This window comes from Odontesthes bonariensis, chromosome 10, assembly GCF_027942865.1.
Source record: "Odontesthes bonariensis isolate fOdoBon6 chromosome 10, fOdoBon6.hap1, whole genome shotgun sequence".
Lineage (NCBI taxonomy): Eukaryota > Metazoa > Chordata > Actinopteri > Atheriniformes > Atherinopsidae > Odontesthes > Odontesthes bonariensis.
In genome coordinates this window covers 19,013,924-19,039,693 of record NC_134515.1, presented here as the reverse complement: position 1 = coordinate 19,039,693, position 25,770 = coordinate 19,013,924, and the positions used below count along the sequence as shown (strand labels likewise).

Below are 25,770 nucleotides of genomic sequence, written 5' to 3'. Positions count from 1 at the left end.
CCACTTAAGAAAAACTTGGATGAACAAGACCATTATCAAAATTACTATTTTTGGCAATCAGAGAGCCCAGCTTTATTAAATTATGGTGGACTTGGTTTCATAATTTGACTCTGTGAGATAAAAAAGAAACAAGAGATTCTAATAGACGGTAAAGTTTATAGTAGCAACCTTATTATTCAATCATCAAAAAAAAGAAAGAAAAAGAATATCCTGCTTACCATTGTTGGAGAACATGTTGTCAAACTCTATGATGAGGTCATCATCCCTGTCAAACCTTTCAAAGCGGATGTGCGGAGCAGCGTTGATGTCAGGGAAATCTTCATCCAACTCCATCTCTGATCCTTCATCATCATCGTCCTCATCTCCTTCTTCGTCATCCTTAAAAGATACCAGCAACCATGAGTCTTGAGGATAACAATCAAGATCTCTTTCATGAACATGTTGCCTCCATCCCCACCTGATCCTCCTCCTCCTCTTCTTCCTCCTCTTCCTCTTCATCCTGACTGTCTTCATCATCATTGCTACCACTAGAGTCCTCCTCCTGAGTGTGTTCCTCATCTTCTGGTTCCAGAATGTTCATCGAGTCTAAGAGAGGAAAGAAACAGCAACCAAAGTTCCTTACAGAAAAATCTTTTCTTGTTCAAAGAAAACGTTGAAGTGTTCTTGGGTATGACACTGGACCTCACATTGCAACTGATGCATTAACTGACGAGAGGAAAAGTATGAGAAAAAGAACGGCGTTGGCTAAAGAAGGGAAAATAATCCAAAACAAACAAACAAAAAAGGTACAGACTTGGAAGTGCCGTATAGAAATGTATGAACACTGAGTGTGAAGGCACTTCACACCATGGCTATATGAATGCAGTCCATTTACTATTACATATTTATGAGATTTGTTTAATGGAGGCTTTTCCTTCAGTCACTAAAAGTATATATGTATTTTTTTAATTTTCAGGAACAGAGATGGGTTCAGGTGTATATATAAATATATATATATATTTTTTAAATGGACATTGCATTTTACAACGGAAAGTACTTTGTTTTACATTTGGCTTGAATCAAAAGTGCTATTAAAACTAAAATAGTGCTATAATAGGTCAATATCATACCTTCACGATTGGCCTGGAGAGTAGATGCCTGACTAATATTGGACGGGGCCTCATCCATCAATACATCCTCTTGCGATTCATCCTCACCGCTACGTCCCACTAAATAACAGAACATACAACAAGTGATGCACATGCAGTGGCCTCTGCTGTTTGCAGGAGTGCTCGAACTCTGAAACTTTATATCAATCATCAAATTAATTACTCTTATATAGCAAATAAAAAAAATATATATATATTTTTTGTGTTATGCAACTATATGCCGAAGTCAATTCATCTTCACTGTCATCTTCAAAATGGAATGGCTTACCAATAATTGTGCTGTTGACTGTGCCGGGATCTCTCTCTAAAAGCTCGTCAATCAGGTCCACCAACTCATTCTCTACCTACATTAACAGGAAATTATGTACAAATGCCATGTCAGCCATTAAGTAAGCAAACAGGGTGAATGAATACCATGGTTGTTGTTAGAAAAATGTCCTGAGGTCATCTATCCTTTAGTCATATCCACTTTTATGCTACAGCTTTTAACTGCAGAGGTTTGATATGAGCAGCCAGGGGCGCCAATTTATGTTTCTGCTGGTGGGTGCTGACCATGCTTGCATGACTTGTTGCCATTTTGACACACGCGCCCACACACACACACACACACACACACACACACACACACACGCTCTCTTTCACAAACACACACAGTCTACACACTGGTGATGCATACGAGAAGTTAATGTCAATGTAACCTAATGCAAAAGGCTCCAATGAAGACAAAGGAAAAACAAAATCCACAATCCGACAGTCCAATGCTGCAAAAAACAAAGTATTTTGTGAGGTTTGAAGTCTATCCATGGGTATTTACCTTTCCAGCTAGCTTGAAAAGTCCGACCTTTTTTATGCCTAACATCTACACTGCTACTGTCCTCGGTCGATGACACAGTAGAGTTCTCACTGGAAGACGGTGTCGGGTCGGTGGATATTTTTGTGACAAATTTGTTCATTTTGTTGGCTAAATCAACCACTATGCTAGTTGAACAGCAAGTTGCCATCCAGCCTTTTTGGCAGTTTATCTGACATCACAACGCAATGCGTTAATAGGTAGCGGAGTGGTCATTAGCAAATCAATGACATGTGTAGGCTGCCTGGCACACGTGGCTGCTCGGGATCCGAAGCACACAGAATCGGCGCCTATGTGAGCAGCTATGGGAAAGAATCAATGTGTGATACACTGGTAACTGACCTGCATAGCCTGTGTGCTCAGAACCTCTGGCTGACCCGCAATAACCACTGTGTCTCCCTCCGTTTCTCCATCCATCAGGTCATTGTCTGTGCCCTGGACCCTGTGGCTGCCATCCACTGGCTCTGCCTCACCAGAGTCTCCTGGAACAAACAACACATCAGCAACAGATACATGTGGACTAACCAGTCGAGTGTTGAGATTCGTCATCTGTCTTTTGTTGATACCTTGGTCCTGTGCGTTGCTGTTGTTGTCCCTGGCAGTGCCCACCGTGTCATGTTCTGTCTTGCTCTTGCTGGAACCTCCTTTGCCCCCAAATAGACTGCTGGGCTGGTTAACAATGCGTGACAGAGTCTCCAGAGGCTTAAGTGCAGCATTCACAGTGTTGGCCATGTTGGGACTAAAGGAAGAATAATTAAGAGATCTTTACAACCTAAATAATAACCATTTAGCAAAAGCTATTTGATTACGCGATAAAACTAAATTAAATATGGATATGGCTCAGTCACTATATTTTTGATAGGTTTAGTTAGATTAGTTTATTCAATCATTCAAAAACCAATACCACAGATGTAACAGTTTTTATAATAGTAACCAATTAATAAATGTGATTAATTAAACTTGATTATTACCAATCATTCAAAAACTCAGGGTTACTAATTTCCTAAGAAAAATCTTGTTTCGAGTTTCCATGTGCATCTATCCCTGTTTATAACAAGTCTCTGTACCAATGCCAAAGACAAAGTTGTCTTCTCCATTTTATTCCACTTGCTGGCAGGGATATATGTGGACCCAAAGCTCCAAAGACAGGGAAACGCAAGATTTACACGACTTATATTTAACCAACTATTTCAAAGTTAGCTTTTATTTGGAAAAAATAAAATAAAATAATCAATGAATAGTGTACTTGTTTACCTGGACAAATCCAAGCTGTGAGGCACACGGGCCAAGTCATTAACCAGCCCTTTCTTAAGAAAGAGCCTGATGATATTATTCATCCCATTATGTTGTGCCTTGGCCGCTGCTGTGCTATAGAAACTGGATGTGGAAGGACACGATTCCATGATGGTGCTGATAATGCACATCACTGCCTGAAGCCTGTTAAAGAAAAAACAAAAAGTCAGCCAAGAATTAAAATGGGTTTGTGCTGACAAACTAAACCTGACTAATCAGCTATTACAGTACTGATATCAGATTGTTCCATGTATTAAACTGTCATTTACCTGGCATGTTTTTCTGCGCCTTCCGTCATCCCCAGTGCTCGACTAAGGGCAGCCTTTACCTCATTCACCAGGGCCACCTGGGCATCAGTGCCTGTGCCGGCAGCTGCCAGGCTGGCTAGGAAGAGACGTGCCAAGGCAGGGGTGTCCTTATCCTCCGAGTTCTGGGTGTGAGGCAGCAAGTGATCGAGCACAAAGGCTAGAACACTGCAATCCTGTGAGAATACAACAAATAATTATCTCATTTAAAGACTAAAAAGTACATTGGAGTGAAAAGCAGAAAGGATCTCAATAAGCTGCCCACCTCCTTTATAAGCTCAGACTGTCCAGCGGTGTAGCAGTAGGAGGTGATTAGCGTGGCGATGCCCACATAGGAGCGCACCAGTTCAGCCAGTAGTCTCAGGATGGTAGATGTAGGCATAAGAGGCTTGCTTGCCTTTACTTTAGCCGCTTTACTTTCATCCGAGCTTGTTCCCTTCTCTCCTTCTTGTTCTTTTTTCTCCTCCCGCATCTCTTCTGGTGTGGAAGCTGAGGACATTGGCAGAAGACGATAAGACTCACAAGCTTCAGGTCATTTCTAAAAAAAATAAATATTACATTTGTTCGGAAGCACGTTTTCAGCTTCTTTGTGATTTTTTTTATTTTGCAGTGAAAATAAAAATTATCTAATTACCCTTCATCTCAATTTAACTGTAAAGAATAAAAACTATGACAAGTGCGTTGTCAGTCTGACAACATCACTGTTTTTCATTGCAATTCATTAATATGATGAGAGGTAAAAGAAGGATTGATATGTTCAGTTAATTTGCACATCTTTATCTCACCTTCTCCTTGAGGTGTGCCAGATTGGGAAGACTCGGCCACACCTCCATCAGCAGCAAACACTTGAGCCTGGGTGGAAGAGATGCAGCCCCGTTATTGAAAAAAACAAAACAAACAGCAAATGCCATTTTTCAAAAATCTAGATTATACATGACGACTCGTCACTGAAACTCACATTGATATGGAATGCTGACTGGGAGTCAAAGTCACTTCCCTGCCTGGTGAGCCGGTACTGCTGGTAAACGTCATCGCCGACATCCTGCAGAATCTGGCACAGGTCTTGACCACCAGGTACAGCTACGGCACGTTCTTCTGTACGCTCAGCTGTGACACACAGACAAATACATTTTTCTCTGAAATGCTGAAATGGCTTAATCCAGCATAACTAAATATAAGCGCCTACCACCAATAGTTTTCAGGATTTTATCAAAATGTCTTACGTTCTTCAGGAGCATGGTAGGCAGCCAGGGCATTGAGCATGTCATAGATGACCTCCTTAATAGTGTCAGGGATAGAGGGTAAGGGAGACAGTTTCAGGGGGGTTGTCTTCACAAGCTGTACAGCGTTGGGTCCCTTAATTCGAAGGTTCTCATACTCGTCATCGGATGCTGTAGAGAAAAAAAAAAATTACTAAAAAAAAACAAACAAACAAACAAAAAAAAAAAAACACTAAAAATTTATTTCCAATCCAATCAAAAGTAATTCCCCTTTGAATTAACTTCTAATCAACTTTTCTTCAGACATCTAAAATGGAACTCACTTGTTCCAGCTCCGCGGGGTGCAGGCAGTGCAATGCGGATACAATTGCTGGCTGTTTCAATAAAACACTCAGGGTTGCGACAGGCAGCAGGACCCAACACACGGAGGATATAATTGATTTCTCTAGAACCGAGGCTGCCTGACACCACTCCTGAGGTGGTGCTACCTGCTCCGCTCGTCACAGCTGAACGCACCACCTTTGGAAACGTATTAAGAGATTGGTTTAATAGTGGGAAAATAACTTTAAGTGCAAATCAGAAAGTGCCATTTCTGGCACAAAACACACAATGGTCTAAAATAAACAAGCCGTCTGCATTTTCATAAACAGCGAGGTTTATAAGAAGATTATCACAGTATACCAACCTTCTCCATGGTGTGCCGTAGTGTGGCCGGATCTTCTATGATGTGTCTGAACAGCAGAGTGACAAGCGGAGTGAAGCCATTGAAGCCAGAACTCTGTGTCAGCCCCAGAATCATCCGTGTACTCTTCAGCTCAGCAAACATCATTGCATAGTGGTGGTTGCGTGTAAGACGTAAACAAAGACGCAGCGTGGCATGAAGTGTATCAGGGTCAACAGGGACACTTATCATACTGACACAGGCCCGAATAAGAACAGTGGTCATGTCCTCGGTGAGGCCTTTGACAACAATGTCAGCTCCCTGAGAATAGTCAGACTCCAGAGAAGACGAGGGTCCAGAGGGGGTCTCCTTCAGCTGGCTGGAATCGTCCTTAGATGTACTTATCTCCACTGGTGCCCCTGAGTCCAGGTCTACCTGGCTTTCTTCTACTTTGCCTCTTTCTCCCTCCTCTCTCTCAGAGTCAGGAACGCTACCAGTCTTGGAAGGCTTGGGAACGCGAGGCACTCTCTGTACAGTCAACATCACCGGCCTTCTATTACCAGTCTCTTCATTTACCTGTACAAAATAGTGTTTTTAGTCAAGGACTCAGGACATGGCAAAGTGTAAGACAAGCAGCCACAAATCACATGCACATATATTCTTTGCAAGCGGAGGGAAACGCATGTGTATACCTGCACCATAGTGTTAAACAGTACAGTGTATCTTCGCCGTCCAGCTGTGAAGCGGACACTGCTCTCCCCAGCCCTCCATGCTGAGTCAATAGTGCTGTTGTTAGATGCACTGTAGCTACACCAACGGCCTGAGCGGTCATCAAACCATCGCCAGTTATTTCCATTGGGCTGCAGATACTAAAGGCCAACAGAGACAATTAATAAACGTTGCAAAAGAGCAGCAGCAAGCGTGAATAACTTCCAATCTAATGCAGAAAGTTCAAGCAAGAACTCTTCATGCCAGACAACAAAAATGTAATATAGACTTAACAAGGTTCTATTCATACAAACAATATTGTATAAACAAAAATAAAACCAAAAGAACTGAACATGTGGACAAGGGGCTAAAGAAAGACGACAAGGTTAAATTATTTGCCGTCTCGGTCAATGTACAAAAAAAAAAAAATTAAATAAATAAATTTACTTCCCTCTCAAGCTTCTTTTAATAAATACGTAAGCGTCCACCTTTAACAGTTTGTAATCTACAGCTTTCATTTGTTTTTACCTTGTTCATTTGTTCCCTTCGTTTTGAAGAGACTGCCATCTTTTCATAGAAGTCAATAATCAACAGCACTGGTGTGATCCATCTGTGAAAAAAAAGAAAGGAAACATTTTTTTTTTTTTTTTTTTTCAAATAATGAACAAAACTTCATAACTTGCATGTTATGGTTCTTTTGATTAAAATCTGGTAAATAATTTTCAAATAAAAGGTCTGTGGAAAACTCACTTTGGTGTCTGGATGTCTTTGTGTTCTTTAGCTGCTTGCAGACAAGGCTGCACAACTTCAAGGAGCTTGATTAGCAAATCAAGAATCCCACTGCTCTCCACCACTCTGGCACCCAATAGCTTCAATTCCTTCAAAACAGAAAATAAACCATTGTACAAAATGCATTGATAACCACCTGCCAAAATCATTTGACCCTCTATGCATCTTATGGTTAGAGAACTTTATTTCTGGGTACCTCGAACAGCAATGTGAGCAGCAGAATTCGTGTTGCTAGCTTGGAGGCCTGTGGCAGCGTTGCCATCTGTCTGGTCCACTCAGACACTGTCTTTGTGTCACTGGTAGTCAGGGGCTCGGCTGCCTTAATCAGTACATCCGCAGCCTCCCACACCTATACACACACAAATAAAAGAGGCACAATCAGGCTGGCAAGGACATTGGAAATGTAATAAAAACACACACACACACAAAAAAAAAAAAGAACTAACATCAAAACCTTTGTTACTTCCACTTACCTGTTGGACAACTTGGCCGAGGATGAGGTCCCTGTACTCGGGGCCACTCCTCTTGATGGCAGTCATCAGCAGGTCACACAGTCTGTAGACTGTGTCAGGCAGCTCATCTAAAAGATGGAAGCAGCCAGGCAGCATGGAATCAGTGAAGGTATGTAGCTCCTGGGGGTCCAGAGGCTCAGCTTCCATGAAGCGCTCCAAGCAGCGTGCCTCCTCCTCTTCTGCCCGCTCCCTGGCTCTCCTGTCGTCCTCCTCACGTCGACGTGCTGCTTCCTGAAACAGGGAAAACAAAATGATCTCAACAGCTGCTTGGCTAAATGTTATCAATCAATCAATAAATCTTTATTTATATAGCACATTTCATACCACAGGCAACTCAATGTGCCTGTGGTTACATGTTAATTATTTAAGTTTCTTCGAACAACAAATGTTTTAAGTCATGCCGCTGGTTTTTTCTTCTTTTTCATAACTGAGCGATAAAAATGACAAACCTCAGGTGAATCAGAGCGTTGCTCCATGCTGACCTCTTGTCCAAGTGACATGGCGATTGCTCTCATCATCTGGTCCTCCTCAGACATGGTCAAGTCCTTGTTGGGATGACAACAACAATATTAACTGCCTGACTTTAGGTCAAGAAAACCTTTGACGAATATAATTATTTATGTGTTCACAAGTACAACACCTTACCCTTACAGCCCCACCAAGAAGGGGAGGAGGATGTGTGAGTAGGTACTCTGTGGCCTGCTCCATGGTGCTGGTGTTCAGTAAAGCTTCCATGGCATGTTCTCTTGAGAAACCCATATCCATCAGCTAAAATACCACACACAAAAGTATTGTTTTCACATGACTATAAAAAGATATATAGAAAAAACATATGGAAAACAGGTGGGGAAAATTCAGCAACAAAAAGGTTTGAGAGTCAAGTAAGGCGATGGAAAGTGAAAGACGCCTGCTAAAAGGAGACTACTTATCTTCCAGTATTTTCCATGACAAAAGGGCCTCCACACAAAGTATCCCAATTATCTACAAAAAATCCAATAAAACTTTTCCCTTCACAACACTTAAAAAAAAAAAAAAAAAAGAAGAAGAAGAATCGAATCATCTGTTCCAAGTCTTCTATTGGCCCAAATACATCAAGCTGACAACTGGCACATCAGGAATGTCTCAACATCTGTCAAGCTTCTCATCTTTTTTACTGTATAATGCCCAGACCCCGTCAACATGTTTTTTTTTTTGGTCCAGCATCGATTATATGAGGAGACATAACGTTCCTTTGCTCTCGCTCTGCTGTTTCTTGCCGTTTGGTATAAAAGGGTTGCGACACAGTCAGTTTTTGATTAGTCCTCCCTCTCCTCTTTTAAACTCTTCCTGTCACTACCTCTTGTCTCAACTTCTACCCCTCTCTGACATCTTCTTATACCTGCTGGAGATGCTGCTGGCGGACCTGTGCGTGATTCTCTCTCCCTCTGCATCTTCCCTGTCATAAAACAAATGGTGGCCCAAGATTCAGTGCATGCAGAATATCAGGGATGGAGGGATTTAACCCAAAATGAAAGGCCAGTTATGACAGAGCGTGTGCAAGACGTCCCACATAATACCAACCCACAACAACACGCAGCTGAGGAAGATGCTAAAGTGGCAGTATGCTTTCTCACATACCTGTGTGAGCTGAGCCTGGTTAACCTGGGGCTCACGTCGAGGAGTAGAATTGGTCGATTCATCAGCTGGTCCTCCTGCTGGCCCAGTAGAGGGCGTTCCACTAACTGCTGGTGCTTCTCCCCCTGTTGAGGATCCTGCTGGGGGTCCGCTGGGTCCCAAAGTGCTAGTGGGGGCTGCTTCATCATCTGGACGCACAGTCCCCTCTCGTTCCTTAGCCAGACGCTCCTGGATAACAGGCTCGCCTCTTAATATGTGACAGAGGATGGCCAGCATGGATTCAGCCATCCTGCCTCCATACACCTTCAGTGGCTTCCTATTCCACAGACTGCGGATGCAGGTGAATGCAGCCTTCATGCAAGAGAGAATGTGTTACAAAATTAATAGAAAATCCTTCTACTTTCATCCCCGCTGAAGAAAAAAAAACCACCACATTTTTAGTGATTTATTATTATTTTTTTTTAAACCTGATAATTGCAGAACAGAAAAAACAAACAAACAAAACAAACAAAAAAACAAAATCAAATTTCAGATTTCAAGCTGAGCAGCAACGGTGAGCAACGAACAATTCTCTTCCTTCACGTAGAAAAAATATGCTTTTTCTTTTTTTTATAAATAGACCGAAGTCCATTACGGGGAGGTATAAAACATCTGATCAATTTATTGCCTTCTCGTTCCCCGGGAGTTTGCTGTGATTTGATAAATTCAAAAGTGACAGAAGCTAAGTTTTGAACAAAGTTATTTTGCGAGTTCACTTGGTTTATTAAAGTCTTATGTACTCTGGAGTTGAGTTAATTTGTCATTCTTAGCCTGTACACCACATTCAGGTCATTCATTTTGAATGATTAATAAAATATTGATTGTTTACGTAGCTGAGAATCAATCTGGGAAATTTAGCAATTCCATCCCTGGCAAATACTGACCTTCTGGGTGACTATAAGGAAGCGAAGGGCACTGAACTGGGGCATGGTGGGTGTGACTCCCGGCATTTTAGCAGGCAAGGAGTGGGGCGAGTCCAGCACAGTGCTTGGATTAACCATCTTCTCCACCAGCATTAACCAGGCATCCAGGAACTCCCCCGTCCCATCTGGGAGATCAGCATGCTCCAGGCCCTCAGACACAGGGACCTTTCCACCCATTGACAAGGCCCAGTTAAAAGTCCTGCACAAAAGCAATGGAACCAGTGAAAATCCTGTTGAAACTTTTCAAAAGGCTTAAAATATTGGTTTAAGCAAGAATTCCATCTATGCTCACAAAGAGGAAACGTCTAAATTTTCCACCACTTCAAAAGGTAGCGTAATCCTTCCAATGAGCATACACAAGGCTATAGTCTGTCGTCCTGCTATCACATTTACACAAGCTCAAAAATAAGTATAGTATGTTAGTTCTGTCCCCCGGAGCCATCACCACTGTCTGCTAATAGATTACTGTGACAGGAATCATCTTTTTACCAGCACTAACCAATGTACAGCAGAACCATAACAAACCTTTACTTCAATTATTTTTGGAAACAATATTTATTGATCAATTTAGAGAAACAAAAAAAAAAGTAATATTTTAATCATACTGATCAGATCATCAGAATTATATCACATAACCCATCAAGACAAAATACTCTTTTTGATGTCAACATATCATGGATCTTACTCAAACAAGGCATCGTGTCCCCCAGAGCAAAAGAACTTTTGCAGCATGAGGTGGTATGGGTACTTCCGCTCATCAAACAGCATGGGAGATGTAAAACCCACTGAGCAGATGAAGAAGGTCAGTCTGCCAGGAAAAACAAAGAACATTTAATATGGTTCAACATACAAAGTGAACAGTCACACTGGCAGCGGTCTTCTCTTACCTAAATCGAGGTGTGGGAGTGTAAGGTGGGGGCTGCCAACTTAGACCCTTGGTCAGAAGCTTGGTGAGGGCAGAAGCAGTGGCCCGGGCAGCAGGTGTAGGGGTGGTTCCTGTGCTTGTGGCATGGTGGGAGCGGCGTTGCCGCACTGGGGAGCCTACACATAACTTTACTAGGAGGCCAAAGAGTTCAGCCAGAGCTCTACCTAGCCTAGATGAAGCTGCAAATGAACAAAGTTTAGTTTAGCGAGAAAATAAATTAAAGGTTTAAAGGTTTATTGTGTAGGGGGCGGAAGAATCTCTCAAAATCTGAACTTTATTTTAAAAAATTTTGCGAGTGCCAAAGAAATGCTCTCACCAGAGAGTAGGGGTTTTATCTGTTTGATGCGAGTGGCCATGGCTGGGGTAAGTTTGGACTTTGCCTTAGGGTCTGATGTGGAGGGTTCATCCGTTTCCATGGGAGCCAAGGTGTCCCCATCTAGACCCATTCCTTCCAACAGACCACCAGCAGATGACTCCACAGACACAGCATCGGTATCTGCTGAATTTAAGTAGACAAGAATGAGTTTGGTGGAGGGTTTTAAGATAAGGCCATTGTTAAACAAAGTTAAATGTTTAAATTACCAGTTTTCTTGGAGCTAGAGGCTGCTGTTGCAGCAGTGCTGCCAGATGGCTTCTCCTCTTTGGGCACCAGCTTCTGCATGTCAGCCTGGCCAAACTCACATCCTGGAGGCAGACTGTTGGGCACAAGCAAAAAAGAGTTAAAAAGGACCACAGCCAGTTGTAATCTAAGAAAAAAAGGGAGTAAAGAATAAGAGACTAACCTGTTGGGAGTGCATAGGGACAACAGCACAGTGCTCTCCCATACGAGAGAGCAGTAAAGTTGACTGAGCTTGTTTAGAACACTCAACCCCAGCTGGGAGCCCCACTGGTTTACTGAGATAGCTCTGATCTCACTCTGTTAAAGAACAGAAACAATTACAGCCTGGACATCAATACTGAATCTAAAACTTCTTCCACAGCTTGGAAAAAATATATCTATACACAATTCTTGGTGGTCATCAGCCCCTTGCTGATTATCTTATTTACAACTTGAACCCAGTGTATGAGTATCGCATATCAGGAAAAGTCAGGAATAAAATATATCAAAACTTGATGTTATGGTAATTCTGAACACTACAGTGCTTAAACATAAGAGATCATTAAAAGAATAGTAACACTGACGGTAGTTATAAACAGTAAAATATGCAAAAACAACAAACCTAAAAGACACACATGAACCAATCTATATTAAAAGGTGGTATTTATAAGAGCAAAAAAAAAAAAAACAAGGTGGCAAATAATTAGGTGCAACTAAAAAACAATCTTTTGTATTATGCATCTTCTTTCTTTATAACTATTTTGTAAAAGAAAGAAAATGAAAAGGCTCACAGAAAAGCTAGCCTATAAGCATCAGCAACTAAAATAAGGTCACAACCTGTAAAGTTTACTCAAGAAAATACATCGATATTTACCTGTCCAACTCTGCAAGTATGGACAAACATGAGGATGTAGGCATGGGCTGCGGTGAGAGCATGTAGGAGTGGTGTAGCACGAGCGGACAGCGTGGCATCGGTGACGTGGCCTGCGTTAGCCAGTTCTCTAAGAAGCACAGACCCACCAGGCACCTCAATTGGTCGGTGGAGTGGCTCCAGAGATGCAAGAATACTGTCCAGCTGACACAAGCCCTCCTGAAGTACCTTAGGCTCATGTGAAAGTGTCTAAAGTGAAGAATTTAGGGTGATGAGGTGGGGTGGGGGGGGGGGGGGGGCGACAGGAATTGTATATTAAAATTAGCTTTCTTGCCAAATGTGGTAACCCAAAAAACATATGACCTGTTCATGTGGCCATTCAAAGAAAAAAAAAAAAAAAGTACAATATAATAAACATTGTACCAGTGATTCTTCTTTTGTGCTCACCAGTATGGATTTGCAGACACCAGCCACAGCTTGGCAGGCTGCCGAGGTGGGGAAGTCAATGGGCAAGTTGGGCAGGCCCAGAATAGAAACCAAAGGCAGCAACCCCTTCTGGTTGACAAACTCCTGACAATGATCATCTGTGGTGTTGTTGCTTAATATGGATTCTACAAACTTCATCTGGAAAACATGTGCATAGCAAAGTTATGACTGCACTGACAAATCAGCAAAATTTTGAGTCATGGCTCGAGACATTTCACATAACACGTGTTGCAATATACCCATATCAACAATAGCGAAAAGAAAATGTGTACTTCAATTCATTTTTTCATGGTTTTAATTCAGTTGACATTGTATTGATGGCAGACATCAGTTTATAAGTCTATAAGTCTAAAATCATACATAAGTGGCCTTAGGTAGGACGATCGTCCCCCAACTGGATGGTCAGCATTTTAACCCTACATTCAACCCCCTCCGATACGGTCAATGGCGTTTGACTGTAGAGGAAGAAAGGCTGGAAATTCTACATAGACTAAGAAGTGCAGTAGGAGTGTCTGCGTGAATGGTGCACATGAAGCAATTCGTTGAAGCTAGACAAATATAAACGGTCCACACTAATGTGCCATCGCACTTTTTTTAGTCTTAAGAGTCAATGATATTTTTGTATAGGTACAGTCACTCACTGTTCACATCCCTATCTTTGCATTTTAACAGTAGTTTTGACCCTCAGTCCCCCCCAACAACAATTACAAATTTCATGAGTTTGACAGATTACATTTTCTAAATATTTTTCTATAGCAATTGACTTGTTACAAATTATTCCTCAACTCTTCTAAAAATGACAATGATGTAGTTAGAATTCAGTACTGTGATCTCATTTCACCGTATAACCAAAAAAATATTAATCCAACTGAAGAATCAGAACTCACCACATTCAGAATATAGTCCATCAGAGGAATGGGTATGCGTTCTTCAGTGCCAACCACCCTGCAAAAAATATTAAATAAATAAAAATTAACATATAATGTCAACCAACTATTGAATACATAAAATACTGTCGAGATGTTTTGTAAAGAGTTGATGTTCTGTTCGAATGTGTTATGAACTCAGCGTCATACAGTTCAAGTGGCACTGACTGTCTGTTGCTCTCTGGTTCCCCCTGCTGCTGGGTGAATGTATGGAGGGCCTCCTCTTCTTCTTCATCTTCGCTTGAAGCTTCTTCGGCAGCATGGCTGGAGCGTGCTGGTGGCACAGCCACAGTGCCATCTGCTTTCTGAATAGATGGTTTCTGGCAGATATATTCTGGGGCTCGACCTAAGTTGCAGATCTCCTCCAGCAACTGCAACAGTAAATTAGCTTGAATGACTCTGCAAATTTTTTTTGGTAAAGCTTGAAAGAATGCTACATAAAAATAAAATAAAATGACACTACCTTAATAATGGCAGTAGTAGCATCTGTCTTCAAAGTGGGTTGGTGCCTCATGAGCTCATCCACAGCACTGCCCAAGTTAGAAGCAGTGTCACCTAAAGCAAACAAAACATAACGGGGCTTCTATTCAAATATGTTCCACCGGAGAACAGGTGAATATAGGCAATAAAAAGATCAACTCACCCAAAGGGTCAGAGCTACGGCGCCGTCGCATTGCAGGCAGATAGTCGGGGGACAAAAGCACTTTGAAGAGGCGCTCAAAGGGCTGGCACTGAACGAAAGAGTGCAGGCCTCTGGCATTCAGGCAGAGGGCACTGAACACATTGGGTAGAGATCCAAGCACCTCGCGAGTAGCAGGAACCTGACAAACAATATGATGGATTACCTTTTGTCTGCTTAAAGACCCTTTGTCAACCTGTGCTTTTTAGTAGTGTTGTCTGGAATCCATTTAACCATACAAAATGGAAGCTGGCCTTTTTAACCCATCTTGTACTTTTGAGCTTTGTTTGATACATCTGGAATTGACAGGGTGTATAGTATTCAAGATGTGGACACAAGGTAAACACCATTTCATTGTCAATCCATATCTAAATTGAGTAAGAAACCCAGCTCTAAGGTGGTCTCTATTGACTCTAAAGAAAAAAGAAAAAGGCACTGCAGGGAACTCACATCTTTGATGAGCAGAGCATGCAGCATGACATCAGTAAGACCATTATCCTGCAGGGAGGAGAGCAGGGATGGCTCCTGGAACACAAAAACCGTCACCACCTCTGTTGCTAGGGGCACAGAGGAAGAAAAGGAAATTTCAATAAATGAAGAAAAAGTTAAAACAGCAACATTAACTTCATACATCTAAGCAAACATAACAAAGTTGGCATCTCGATGATTAAGAGAAAGCTCAACTAAAAAGCAGACTTTTAAGCTCTAATGCTCACCCAAGAGGAACAGTGAAGGGCCATAATATTCTGCATTACTGATGATGTGCTTGAGTGAGGTAGGCAAGGACCCATCCATTACTGAAGAACACAAAAAAGGAAGGTGCCAAATACATATTAACAGCAGACATATGCATACTGAATTTTACAGATCTTCAGGAAACAGTTTAGGAAAATGCCCATGAACATTGATTTAAATACACAATATTTTGTTAATGCAACAAGTGAGTGGATAACAATGACTCACCATGGCGGATGCCATCAGAAAAAGCAGGGTCCTGGATGGCTTTCTTTAAGAAGTTTAGCATTGACTTCAACAGAGCTGCCCTCTGGGGGATACACTGCATACCTATAAAGATATTTTCAGAGACGTTCAGACGTGAGCATAATATATTTGTGTTTTGTGTGCCTGCCATTTGTGTACCTGCACGGGGTGTATTAGCAGAACTGCTCTGTGCTCGGTGGTCCGACTCTGGTCTAGAAGCAGAAGAAGTTGATGGTCCAGGGCTGCTCTCCATTGAAACCTCCGACACTGTGGGAATCCATTGTGTTAGCAAATCAGCAAAAACAAACCGGGGGGGGGTTATAACTTGGCAATACAAGCAAAAAGGCGTAGAACTTAAAAATATATCAGAGCCTTTATAAGCATTGATAAAACACCTCAGGAGCATCATATTAAAAGTCACTTTGCCCTGGACTCATGGAGCAAGATGTTCCAGTACATGTTGACATGTTTGCATCTCAAAATTACACGGGATACATTTAATGAACATTCACGCAGGGAACCCTGTGTCCAAGAATTTTTTTTGCTGGAAATAGATTTGGTGACTGGGGAGGCCAGAAAAACATACAGTGCTCCTTGTTCTGTTCATGAAACCACAATAACTTTAGCATGTAATGTGGTGAATTTATGGCCGTGGCATTCAAACAATTGATATATGGCCCAAGTGTACTAAAAAATATCCCACACACCAATACATCTCCTCCAACTGGAGCCATTTACACAGGGCCGATAGGGCCATAAATTCATCATGAATTTTGTTTGAGCAGCTCTTTGACAGACCAAAGAACATGTTGAGATTCAAATACATTTTTCCAGTCTGCTCTGTTGATGCACATCAATCTCAAAGTTGCTTTTGTTATTGTTCTTCTGACATGCTTTTCTGCTCACCACAACACTGCACTTATCTGAGTGAACATGGCCTGTCTGTCAGAAGAAACCAGGCCGACAGTTCTCATCTGGCATTTCAAATGTGAAACTGCCACTTGCCATTTTCTCCCTCCCCCATTATTAAATTTACATCATATTGAGAGCAAAGGTTCTACTATCAAAGTGCACAAGAAATTAAATGATGGAAGGTGAGAATATTCCATGTTTTAAACATACTCTCCATGTCTGTGTCCATGTCCTCAGACTCCACAGTTGCACTGGGCCTCTGGATCTTTGGTTTGATGACAAAAGGGCACTCTTTCCGTGACAAGTCTACCTCATGCTATGTAAAAGATAGAGATGGAGAAAGGAATGAGTTAATGCTTCAAGATTCAAATAAACGACTGTGCAGTGGCATCAGGAATGGAAAAACAAAAAACTGCATGCGCAAAACCCACCTCTAGCCTGGAGATGAAAATTGAAAGGCCGCTGTGGGACTGAAAGGCAGCCATGTCAAGGTTGGTGATGAGGTCCACAACCCGAACTGCTCGTGTCACAAAGGTGATCTGATCCTGCTCATCACCCAAGAACTTGATCACCTATCAGGTAAAACACAGAAAATAAATTATGTTTCTGGATAAAAAATAAATAAATAAACACAGGAATTGTAGGATTTGGTTATACCTTCAGAAGCGCTTCCATCATGCCACAGGAGACAAGGGCTTCCCCGCCAGCATCGTAGCTAGCCAGGTGGTAAAGGAATGAGAACAGTGCTGTGGCAAACTGGTGTGGGTAAGGTTCCATTAGTGGATCTAAGAAAAACAAAACAAAATTCCATCGTACTCCTCCTATTTTCTGGAGTATCATTTAATTAAGTTTCACACTAAAAAAATAGTACATTCATTCTCACCAATCATCGCCTGTATACAGTTGCGCACCAATACAGGCAAGAAGCCATGATAGGATGCTGTGCCAGTGCAGTCGATAATGTTGGAAAGCTTTGGTGTCCTCTCCAAATGGACAATTGAAGTTAAAGTGCGCAAAGATGCTGCCTTAATATCCTGACAAATAAAATAAATTATATTTCAGAAAGAACAAAAATATATGGTGGTAATTGATCTCGCTACTTTTATAATGATGAACATATACACACAAAAAAAGCAATTTTGGTGTCTCTGCCCATTTTACAGATACAATGCCACTGCTGAAGTGGCACATATGTTCAATGAGATAATCATGTGAAAAAAAAAGAAAAGAAAAAAGAAAACTAATTTCATACCACAAGCTGTTTGTCTGTAATCTGTAAGACATCCACTAGCTCCTCTATCAAGCCATTATACAGAATACTGTTGGCCGACTCTTGGAGTGCGTTGGAATACACTGAAAAGAAACAGAAAAAAAGAAATCATCAGAAAATAGACAACTTTTTCACAGAATTTCATCAAAGACCGAAAGCCTCTACTCACCCAGTATGGAAATGGCATGCAGTCGGGCCTGCACGGCTTGCAACCTCTTTTTGTGATTTGAGAAACCATGGGCCAGACGAATATGTGTGAACAGTAGGGTCTGCTTGTCTTTAGGGATGTTGTACATCACTGTCAGCGACTCCATGATCTCAGATGGACTTTCTGAAATCTATAAGACATAGAATATCATGTGAAAGGGCAGGAACCAACGGTGTCATTACTTTACAATCAATGACAATTCTTATCAGACTGTACCTTGTCAAGCTGCTCGATGTGGATATAATGTAGTGTGTTACTACTTGTCTGTTGGGTATATAAACAATTGGAAAATTTTAGAAAAAAAGTTGAGTGACAAAAACAGTAGTCCAAAAAATGTCATAGTTTCTATTACATTATGATTGCTTAACTAAATGTTTACACCTTTACCTTCCTTTCTACTTTGACCTCTGGGCCCGGTTCAGCGTAAAACTCAAAGTGCAAGGTGGTGGCACTGGGAGGATACTTCTGCTCATGAAACATCAGGGGCAGTGGAGTAGAGATAGTTTAAAAAAACAACAACAACAAAAAAAACTGTGGAATTAATATAACTAAATAGTCTTTATTGAAAAAACAAAAAAAACAAAAAAAAAACAACTAAACTAATGCTCCAATAGCAGTAGTTAACTGCTTACCATCATAGCCAGATCCCTGCAGCATTCAGCCAGACCAAAGCCATTTTCTTTCCCTCCCCAGCTCTGCAGAGGCAAACAAAGAGACTAAACAACACAACTCTTTTTTTTTTAACTGGAGAAAAACCTTAAATCGTGGCTATAGGAAAACAGAAGCATTCAATAAACCTCAGCCAGGTGTTGTAGACGAGCCAGAAGAGGTGTCCTTTTATCAGATCCAAGTCTTGTGATATAGTTGGAGCGCTTACTGAACACATAGAGCAGGTTCAGCACAGACAGGACCACTTGCATGTCACATGATGCTAACAAGGTGGTTAAGTGCTGTAAAGGGATGAGAGTGGGAAATAAAGAAAAAGGTATCAAGTTATAACAATGACAAACCATAGTGGAGATTACAACAGTGAGGACAAACTAGCCTACCTCTATGGAGCTGTAGAGATGCCTAGAGAAGCTATACTCAATGAGCAGAGCTGTGAAGTTGAGCACTGCCAAAAGCAAGGCTTTGAGCTGTCCATTGTCTGGACGGTCACAAACTAGCAGCCATGACATATTCTCCACAGTCTGGCCTGCATCACACAGAATTCCATCAAAGCGATCCAGCAGATCCACCCAATGGTAGAGCTCACACTGTTGATGAGGGAAAAAGAGCGGAGCAATATTAAATAAATATAGAAACAATACAGTCACAGATAAAGTAAAGATCAAATATGTTTGAACTCTACATTTTCCATAAAAAGAAAAAGAAAAAAGGCTAATCAAAACCGTTGTGGTCCTTATTCAAAATATCCCTGTTACACTGCATAGTTTGTGTTGTGATCACCCTGTATTTATAATGATTCGTCAGAAACTGCAATTATAAAAGCTGACTTCCAGCATTGTCGCTTGAGCAATAATACTGATTAGTGTACATCAGCAAGTAATGATTGATGTACCGTTTCATGCTCACTGTTAACCTATGTTTACACTGATTTGTTGAGAAACGTGTGAGCAAGACATTTAGCCATTTTCAATGTTTGTGAGAACACTATTTGGAAATGCTGACGTGCAAATACTTATTCATAAAAGATGGGAGGAAAAGAAGAAAACTTCCAACAAATTGGGGTATACAGAGTATACTTTTCGCAACACAATCCCAGTCAGAGTATGTGTATCAGAAAATACTCAGGGCCTCACCTTGCCAATATTCCAGGTCTTGATGTGTTGCAGTTCAACCAGCAGTTGTTCATCACTACACGCCTTGAGCTTCTCTATTAGTATCCTACAGTCAGCCGGCTGTTGGTTCAGAAGGAGCACAAAATATACAGTCAAGTAGTATTCATGGACACTGATATCTCTTCTTCAATAAAATTTAAAGTACAGCACTCTTTCACAGCACTGTGATTTACCAAGATGCTAAAAACTACCCAGTTATTTAATTAAACTCATCTCAGCTGCAAACAATATGTTCCAAAGGGTTTAAGAGCTGGTCGAAACCATTGCCAATTTCTACTGAGATGTGTCATCATATGGAAATATTCAATTCAACAGTCAGATTCTAATGAAGCGTAACAATAGTTTAACTCCTCCAGTTCTATGATCGCATCACAATTATAATCTCAGGAGTCAAAGAGCTAAGTTACTGTTGTGCTAACCAAATATGTCTTGCAACTGCTCAAGTGATTACTAATCTTATGACTTTTATTGCAAAGCATCAACAGGAAGTACAGCCTTAATATAACTCTGAAACAAAGAAATTGTAGAAGCCACAGTAAACTTGTCATGATAAACAGAAAGAGAAAAAGAAAGGAAGAAAGCCCCTCTTTAGGTTGGCAGGTAAAAAGGTGATTGTAAACCCTAAATTTAAAAAACAAATCAAGTAAGAAAATCTGTTAAATAAAAGAAGAAAAAAAAGTAAGCTTGTACTCCAATTGTGTAAAAATTTGGCACAAGTGAGGCTAAACACACACACAAAAAAACCACAAGGCAAGTAATATGCATACTTACAGCTTCCGTAGGAGTTTTCTTTAACTTGCTTCTGTCGACCTTCATTGTCGATAATCTCTATTTGCTGCTCCTTTTAACAAAAGATAAAACACAAAAAAACACATAATGCTGAATATTCTATTTCAATACAGAGCTACCTAGAGATGGGATCTGTTACTTATATATTTAAGCACCAGAGTCATTGAGATACAGAATGAATAATTCTAAATCAAATCTTAGCTTGAAAACTTGATACTTACAGAAATTTATTTGGCAATACCCACTTCACAGCATGTTCTAGTCACATTACCTGCAAAACAATAGTTTACATCAAACCAGCTAGTGTCATACACACTATGATAATACCAAACAGACCTTGTGTGATAGAAACGATATACTGAAATTCTACAGATAAAACTTCATTTTACCAACACTCAGGTCATAATGGGTTATATAAATTGGTATATATATATATTTTTTTAATCATAAAACACAATCACCAGTTTCAAAATTTTACAAAGCACGGAATGAATAAGCAAAGGGGGTTGATTATCGGCTTTTTCTTCAAACACGTTAAGTAGCTATCAAATAACTGGTCACAAACATCTATTAATGTGTGATTACGTTAATACATTTGCTTAATTTACGAGACGTATGGTCAGCACAAAGCAGATCGACGAAGAGCATTAGCCAGCAGCTAGCGAGCAACATGCGACACGAAGTTAATCAAATTAGGCTGGACTCCATCCATTGACCTGAAACATCTGTCTAACATTTGACAAACTCACATAAGATTTGAGTTAAACAATATATAAACCAACTATATAAGTGACCGTCACCAACTCTGTTGGACATGACGCTAATAGGCTAGAGTTACAACTACCTCGCTAACAGGCTAACGTCACCATAGCTAGCAGCAAAATGTTATTTACCCAATGTTAACATGTCGTTATTCACAGGCTGAATTCCAGTTACAAGTCCCAAACGACATGGGTTAGTCTTTAGACTGGCTATCAACACGTCTAACAAAACCAGACACACAGGGAAGCTCAACGTAGCGATGAAATCGGTCGATAACGTTTGCTGCGAAGATGTTGTTAACCCCTGACCAGCTAACACTTAGCAACCGGTAACATTAGCAAACGAGCTTCCCTCGAAATAGCAACTCACTCTGCCTTGTAAAAGTCAACCAAGTCACACACAAGTCGCGTGTGTTAACAACCAGCACGTAGAATGTAACCAATCAAAAATAAAAACCAGATAGGATCATTAGTGCTACAGCTGTCAAACCGGATCTCACCGATTCACCGCCTTCTCCAGACCGGACTCTTGACTAATTTAGGTCGGTGTTCCGTAGGCCGCAAAAGAAGCCCCACTCCTGCGTCGTCCCCGCTCTAACAAGAAACGAAACTGTAAACAGCCCTTAGCGAGGAGCGACAGTGACATAGCGATGTGTAAAATACCTGGAAAATATAGCGTTGCTTCGTAAGGTTCGGTGTCCCCGATTTAACAGCTACACAGTAGGGGCACGCGCTAGCCAGCAAGCTAGCTACCGTTGGTCAAGCAGCAAGCAGAAATGCATTATAACTCGCTGAATCATTGTCGGATTGGTCTAACGTGACACTGCGGGTTTTGCTTTTAATTTTCGTTCGAGTAAATTGACGGTTATCGAGTCAAATAAGAAGTGGGTCCATCCGTCCGGTGTACAACTGTATCCGCGCCTATTTCCATAGTTCATAGGCATTAGCTGTTGGCACAGTCATCATGACTCCGGGTAGTGTGCAAAAAGTGAATAACGTTACTGCTCGGAAAGAGTAGCCACTGCTGTTTGTATCGTTGCGTATTAAAATGGGGCAACGGACCTCTGTGAAATGCATCACCTTCACACATTATGCAGCTCTACGGTCCATCAACCCAGCAAACGTGCAAAAGCATTGGAACAACAGAGAATATCACAACATAATTCCTCATCACCATCCTCACGAGTCTCTTTAAGGTAAAACAACGGTGGACCTCACAATGTTCCTATACACATCTCCCAAATAACTAATATGCTGCTGATTTTAAACGGTAGAGAAAAAAAAAAAAAAAAAAGTCATTCAAACAAATACTTCCAAAACGTTCACAAAAGCAAATTTAGCACATTATGTTCATATTCATTCACACTGGAGCACATTGTTAAGGCTATATATATATATTATAATATATATACACACACATACACATACAAGGCTGTGCCATTATTTATCATCTCTGATGAGTCACGTTTTCAGTTCACGACTTAAACCAATACTTTACAATTTAATACTATAATTGCTATTGAAATATTTGCAGTAAATATAAAAGCCGAAAAACTGTATTTAGACAGTGTTGAAAGCTAAGAAACGTCAAGCAGGATGTTTTCTCATTTACAGTAATGAGTTTTTAAGGAATGTGACAATTTTATCAAGAATCTTTTGCTGCATCCATCTCTCCTCATTGCTGACACGGAGAAATCTTCAGAACAACCAGAAACAATCACCAGGTGCCAAGTGTATAAGAGACTAATGTATTTCATTGTGATTAGCTGAATATGCCATTTCATTTTATTTTAAATTACATTATTTTGTAGTTTAATTTCATTATATATATATATAATGAAATTAAACTACATGTCTGCCAACAAGTTTGCATAAAATTGCAATTCCTGTTACACTTTGGTCATTTGAAAGCATTTGCCTTGCTAAACAATATATCTGATAAAGCCCAACTCAACATCTAAAAGAAGGTTTTCTTAATTCTTTCTGGAGCATAATTTGAGATTTTAACTATATTCAGCAGTTAACTTGCAGTCCTATTATGGGGTTGATGCTGCCTGCAAATAACTTTGTCCCTTGTGTATGAATGTTTTTTTTTTTTTCCAAATCCATTTACCTCAATGAAGAGAATATGTCAGCAGTACATACCAGAAGCTGCTTTGGTTCAACAGCTCCACCGTCCTCATCCTTGATTTTCCAAGCAGTTTCTTCACACAATCTGGAAATATAATAAAAAATTAAATTAGGTTTAGCAGAGAACACGGGTGACGAATTGGCAGCTGTAATATTTTACTCTTGAAACGAAAAATTTTACAATTAATCGTGAGATTATGCCTATCAATGCATTAGGGAAGCAGAACTCAAGTAGCATGGTTAATCTTTTGATTTACTTCAAAACAAAGACACTTGTCTACCTGATAGACTTTCTCAATCCTGCACCTTTCAAGCTCTAGCATCAAAATGGTTTCTACTTAAAATGCAAGATGCCTCTTTCTAAAACCTCTTGTTTTGACTTCTTTGTTATCTGTAATTGAAGAATATGCCGCATAAATTACACAAAGTGGTCTGCAGTAGTAACAAATCAAAACTGAACTAACAAGACACCCAAAAGTATTGGTCTTTCACGTAGCAACGCTACTCAACTGTACATGTCTTGTTTCAGGTCAGTGAACTTGACTGTAAAGTGAGAAATGTCAAATTATGAGCAGCCCTTTTAACATCATCAGTGGACAGCCTGTTGCCATTAATGCTTTAATTGTTCATAGCAGGATTCAACAAGGTATTGGGAAACATTTCTCTGATATAGTGATTGATATTTACATACTAGCCTCTGGAGTTACTGCAGATTTGTGTGGTGCTCATTTATGATGCAAATACTCCATTCCACAACACCCCAAAGGTGCGGTACTTGATTCAAATCTGGTGAAAGTGGATAACATTTGATTGCGGTGTTCATCATCACGTTCAATAAATCGGTGCGGGATGATAACAGCTCTGCCGACATTACACACCATCCCAATGAAAGATGCCTAATGTGACCACCGTCTTCGTAAAAGTACCCAATATGGTCAGCAACAGTACTCAAGTAGGCTGTGGGATTTAATTGCCTTACTAGTGCCGCACGCCACCTAAGATGTTGACATGAGGCAGAATGGATCTATGGTTTTACACGCTTGCAAAGAATTTCAATTTCACCATCTGAATGCTGTAGAAGAAATCCATCAATACAAACCCATGTGTTATTTTTGTTTTCCAAATCAACTACTGTCTAATTTTGGAGGGAGCATTCCCACGATCGCCTATAGTTTTCTGTTCTTAGCGGACATGTTTGAGCGAGTGTCACCCTCTCTTGCGATGACCCATCTGCTTCAAGGACTCTTGGTTTTGTGTATTCAGAGATGCTCTTAATCTGGGCGCCAATCTGTTTTTTTTTTTAATGTTTGAAAATCCCAGTGAGTCTTAAGTTTCCAAAATACTTATATTAGACAGCCTGGCACCAACAAAATCTAAAGTAAAAAAAAAAACTAAAAAAAACAAACACCCTTCTTCCTCCTCATGTTGTTTTGGCTCCAACTTCAGCAGCTTCTTCTTGTACAGGTAACATACCTCTGAGTTACTGCCATGTGATTGGCTGATTAATATTTGCTTGAACAAGCAGCTGAACAGGTGTAACTAATTAACTGGTTTGTGAATTTAAAGCAAAACAACTAGGGCTATCACTACATGCTCTCAAAAAACGTATGTCTAAATGTCAGCCAATCATAATTCTATTTGACAGTATGAGGCTACTCTCGACGTGCCAGATTTAATTCAAAAACAGTGCATCAGCATTTTTTGTGGGCAACTGACGTTACTTATTGTTGGATTATCATATCCTACACAATAAATACAAAGTCTGAGGACAATATCCAGTATAAGTAACATCGATTCGTTTCCAAGTTAGCTTGTTAACTGTAACCGTAACAGATCAAATAACTTTGCCAGGGCTTTAGAAGTACGGACCTACGCAGTTCCAGCTAGTGTTCGCTATAACGTTAGCAAAGTTAATGGCTAATTACATGACGTTTGCTAGATTTTCTAGCACTTAAAGCTAACGTTTGTCACTTCGAATTCATTCAGTGTCGACGGATAACGTTAGCACATCACGAAAAGTCTCATTTCTGACCGTAAACAGATTTTAACGTTACCGGTTACTTGTTTCGTTATTACCGTTGACGGTGAGTGTCCATGGAACGACGGTCAGGCTTTGACTTGTGTGGAGGCACACATACCTATACACACTGAACATCAGCGTGTGTATGTGTGCGGCGGGTATGTTTGAGGGCTTCAAGAGAGCTAACTAGCTAGCACTGAGAGCTGCGCACAATGCTCTATCCGTGAGATCATGGCTAAATTAAAAATGGCGGTTTACACTGCAGAAGATCCATACTTTTCCCTTAAAAAGATACCATATAGTGATTTCGG

At 40.6% G+C, this 25,770-nt stretch overlaps 1 protein-coding gene across 18 annotated transcripts in view; it reads right to left on the bottom strand.

The window, feature by feature from the left end:
* huwe1 (HECT, UBA and WWE domain containing E3 ubiquitin protein ligase 1) overlaps positions 1-25,770 on the bottom strand; it is a 41,156-nt gene that overhangs the window by 15,217 nt on the left and 169 nt on the right. For 5 of the 18 annotated variants that reach the window (XM_075476712.1, XM_075476719.1, XM_075476705.1 and 2 more), the window contains exons 2-54: positions 23,455-23,524; positions 20,770-20,819; positions 20,531-20,600; positions 19,721-19,819; positions 18,968-19,174; positions 18,716-18,868; positions 18,551-18,634; positions 18,306-18,383; positions 18,135-18,182; positions 17,880-18,048; positions 17,693-17,793; positions 17,324-17,474; positions 17,098-17,225; positions 16,872-17,012; positions 16,651-16,756; positions 15,688-15,795; positions 15,511-15,612; positions 15,264-15,344; positions 14,998-15,104; positions 14,512-14,689; positions 14,332-14,423; positions 14,019-14,239; positions 13,830-13,887; positions 12,904-13,080; positions 12,460-12,705; positions 11,770-11,903; positions 11,570-11,682; positions 11,304-11,486; positions 10,950-11,166; positions 10,748-10,870; positions 10,024-10,261; positions 9,104-9,451; positions 8,132-8,254; positions 7,936-8,031; positions 7,448-7,717; positions 7,171-7,323; positions 6,936-7,063; positions 6,714-6,795; positions 6,170-6,346; positions 5,502-6,053; positions 5,140-5,335; positions 4,820-4,987; positions 4,555-4,703; positions 4,382-4,448; positions 3,862-4,085; positions 3,561-3,772; positions 3,253-3,435; positions 2,565-2,737; positions 2,341-2,480; positions 1,417-1,492; positions 1,110-1,208; positions 458-585; positions 219-378 (exon numbers count right to left, since the gene is read on the bottom strand). In XM_075476712.1, the coding sequence (XP_075332827.1) occupies positions 219-378; positions 458-585; positions 1,110-1,208; positions 1,417-1,492; positions 2,341-2,480; positions 2,565-2,737; positions 3,253-3,435; positions 3,561-3,772; positions 3,862-4,085; positions 4,382-4,448; positions 4,555-4,703; positions 4,820-4,987; positions 5,140-5,335; positions 5,502-6,053; positions 6,170-6,346; positions 6,714-6,795; positions 6,936-7,063; positions 7,171-7,323; positions 7,448-7,717; positions 7,936-8,031; positions 8,132-8,254; positions 9,104-9,451; positions 10,024-10,261; positions 10,748-10,870; positions 10,950-11,166; positions 11,304-11,486; positions 11,570-11,682; positions 11,770-11,903; positions 12,460-12,705; positions 12,904-13,080; positions 13,830-13,887; positions 14,019-14,239; positions 14,332-14,423; positions 14,512-14,689; positions 14,998-15,104; positions 15,264-15,344; positions 15,511-15,612; positions 15,688-15,795; positions 16,651-16,756; positions 16,872-17,012; positions 17,098-17,225; positions 17,324-17,474; positions 17,693-17,793; positions 17,880-18,048; positions 18,135-18,182; positions 18,306-18,383; positions 18,551-18,634; positions 18,716-18,868; positions 18,968-19,174; positions 19,721-19,819; positions 20,531-20,575 (7,792 nt within the window). In that variant the 5' untranslated portion in view covers positions 20,576-20,600; positions 20,770-20,819; positions 23,455-23,524. Of the gene's footprint in view, positions 1-218; positions 379-457; positions 586-1,109; positions 1,209-1,416; positions 1,493-2,340; positions 2,481-2,564; positions 2,738-3,252; positions 3,436-3,560; positions 3,773-3,861; positions 4,086-4,381; positions 4,449-4,554; positions 4,704-4,819; positions 4,988-5,139; positions 5,336-5,501; positions 6,054-6,169; positions 6,347-6,713; positions 6,796-6,935; positions 7,064-7,170; positions 7,324-7,447; positions 7,718-7,935; positions 8,032-8,131; positions 8,255-9,103; positions 9,452-10,023; positions 10,262-10,747; positions 10,871-10,949; positions 11,167-11,303; positions 11,487-11,569; positions 11,683-11,769; positions 11,904-12,459; positions 12,706-12,903; positions 13,081-13,829; positions 13,888-14,018; positions 14,240-14,331; positions 14,424-14,511; positions 14,690-14,997; positions 15,105-15,263; positions 15,345-15,510; positions 15,613-15,687; positions 15,796-16,650; positions 16,757-16,871; positions 17,013-17,097; positions 17,226-17,323; positions 17,475-17,692; positions 17,794-17,879; positions 18,049-18,134; positions 18,183-18,305; positions 18,384-18,550; positions 18,635-18,715; positions 18,869-18,967; positions 19,175-19,720; positions 19,820-20,530; positions 20,601-20,769; positions 20,820-21,441; positions 21,479-21,809; positions 21,920-21,972; positions 22,276-23,422; positions 23,525-25,515; positions 25,629-25,770 lie in introns of those variants that run through there. The other 13 variants (XM_075476721.1, XM_075476722.1, XM_075476716.1 and 10 more) reach the window with 11 other exon arrangements.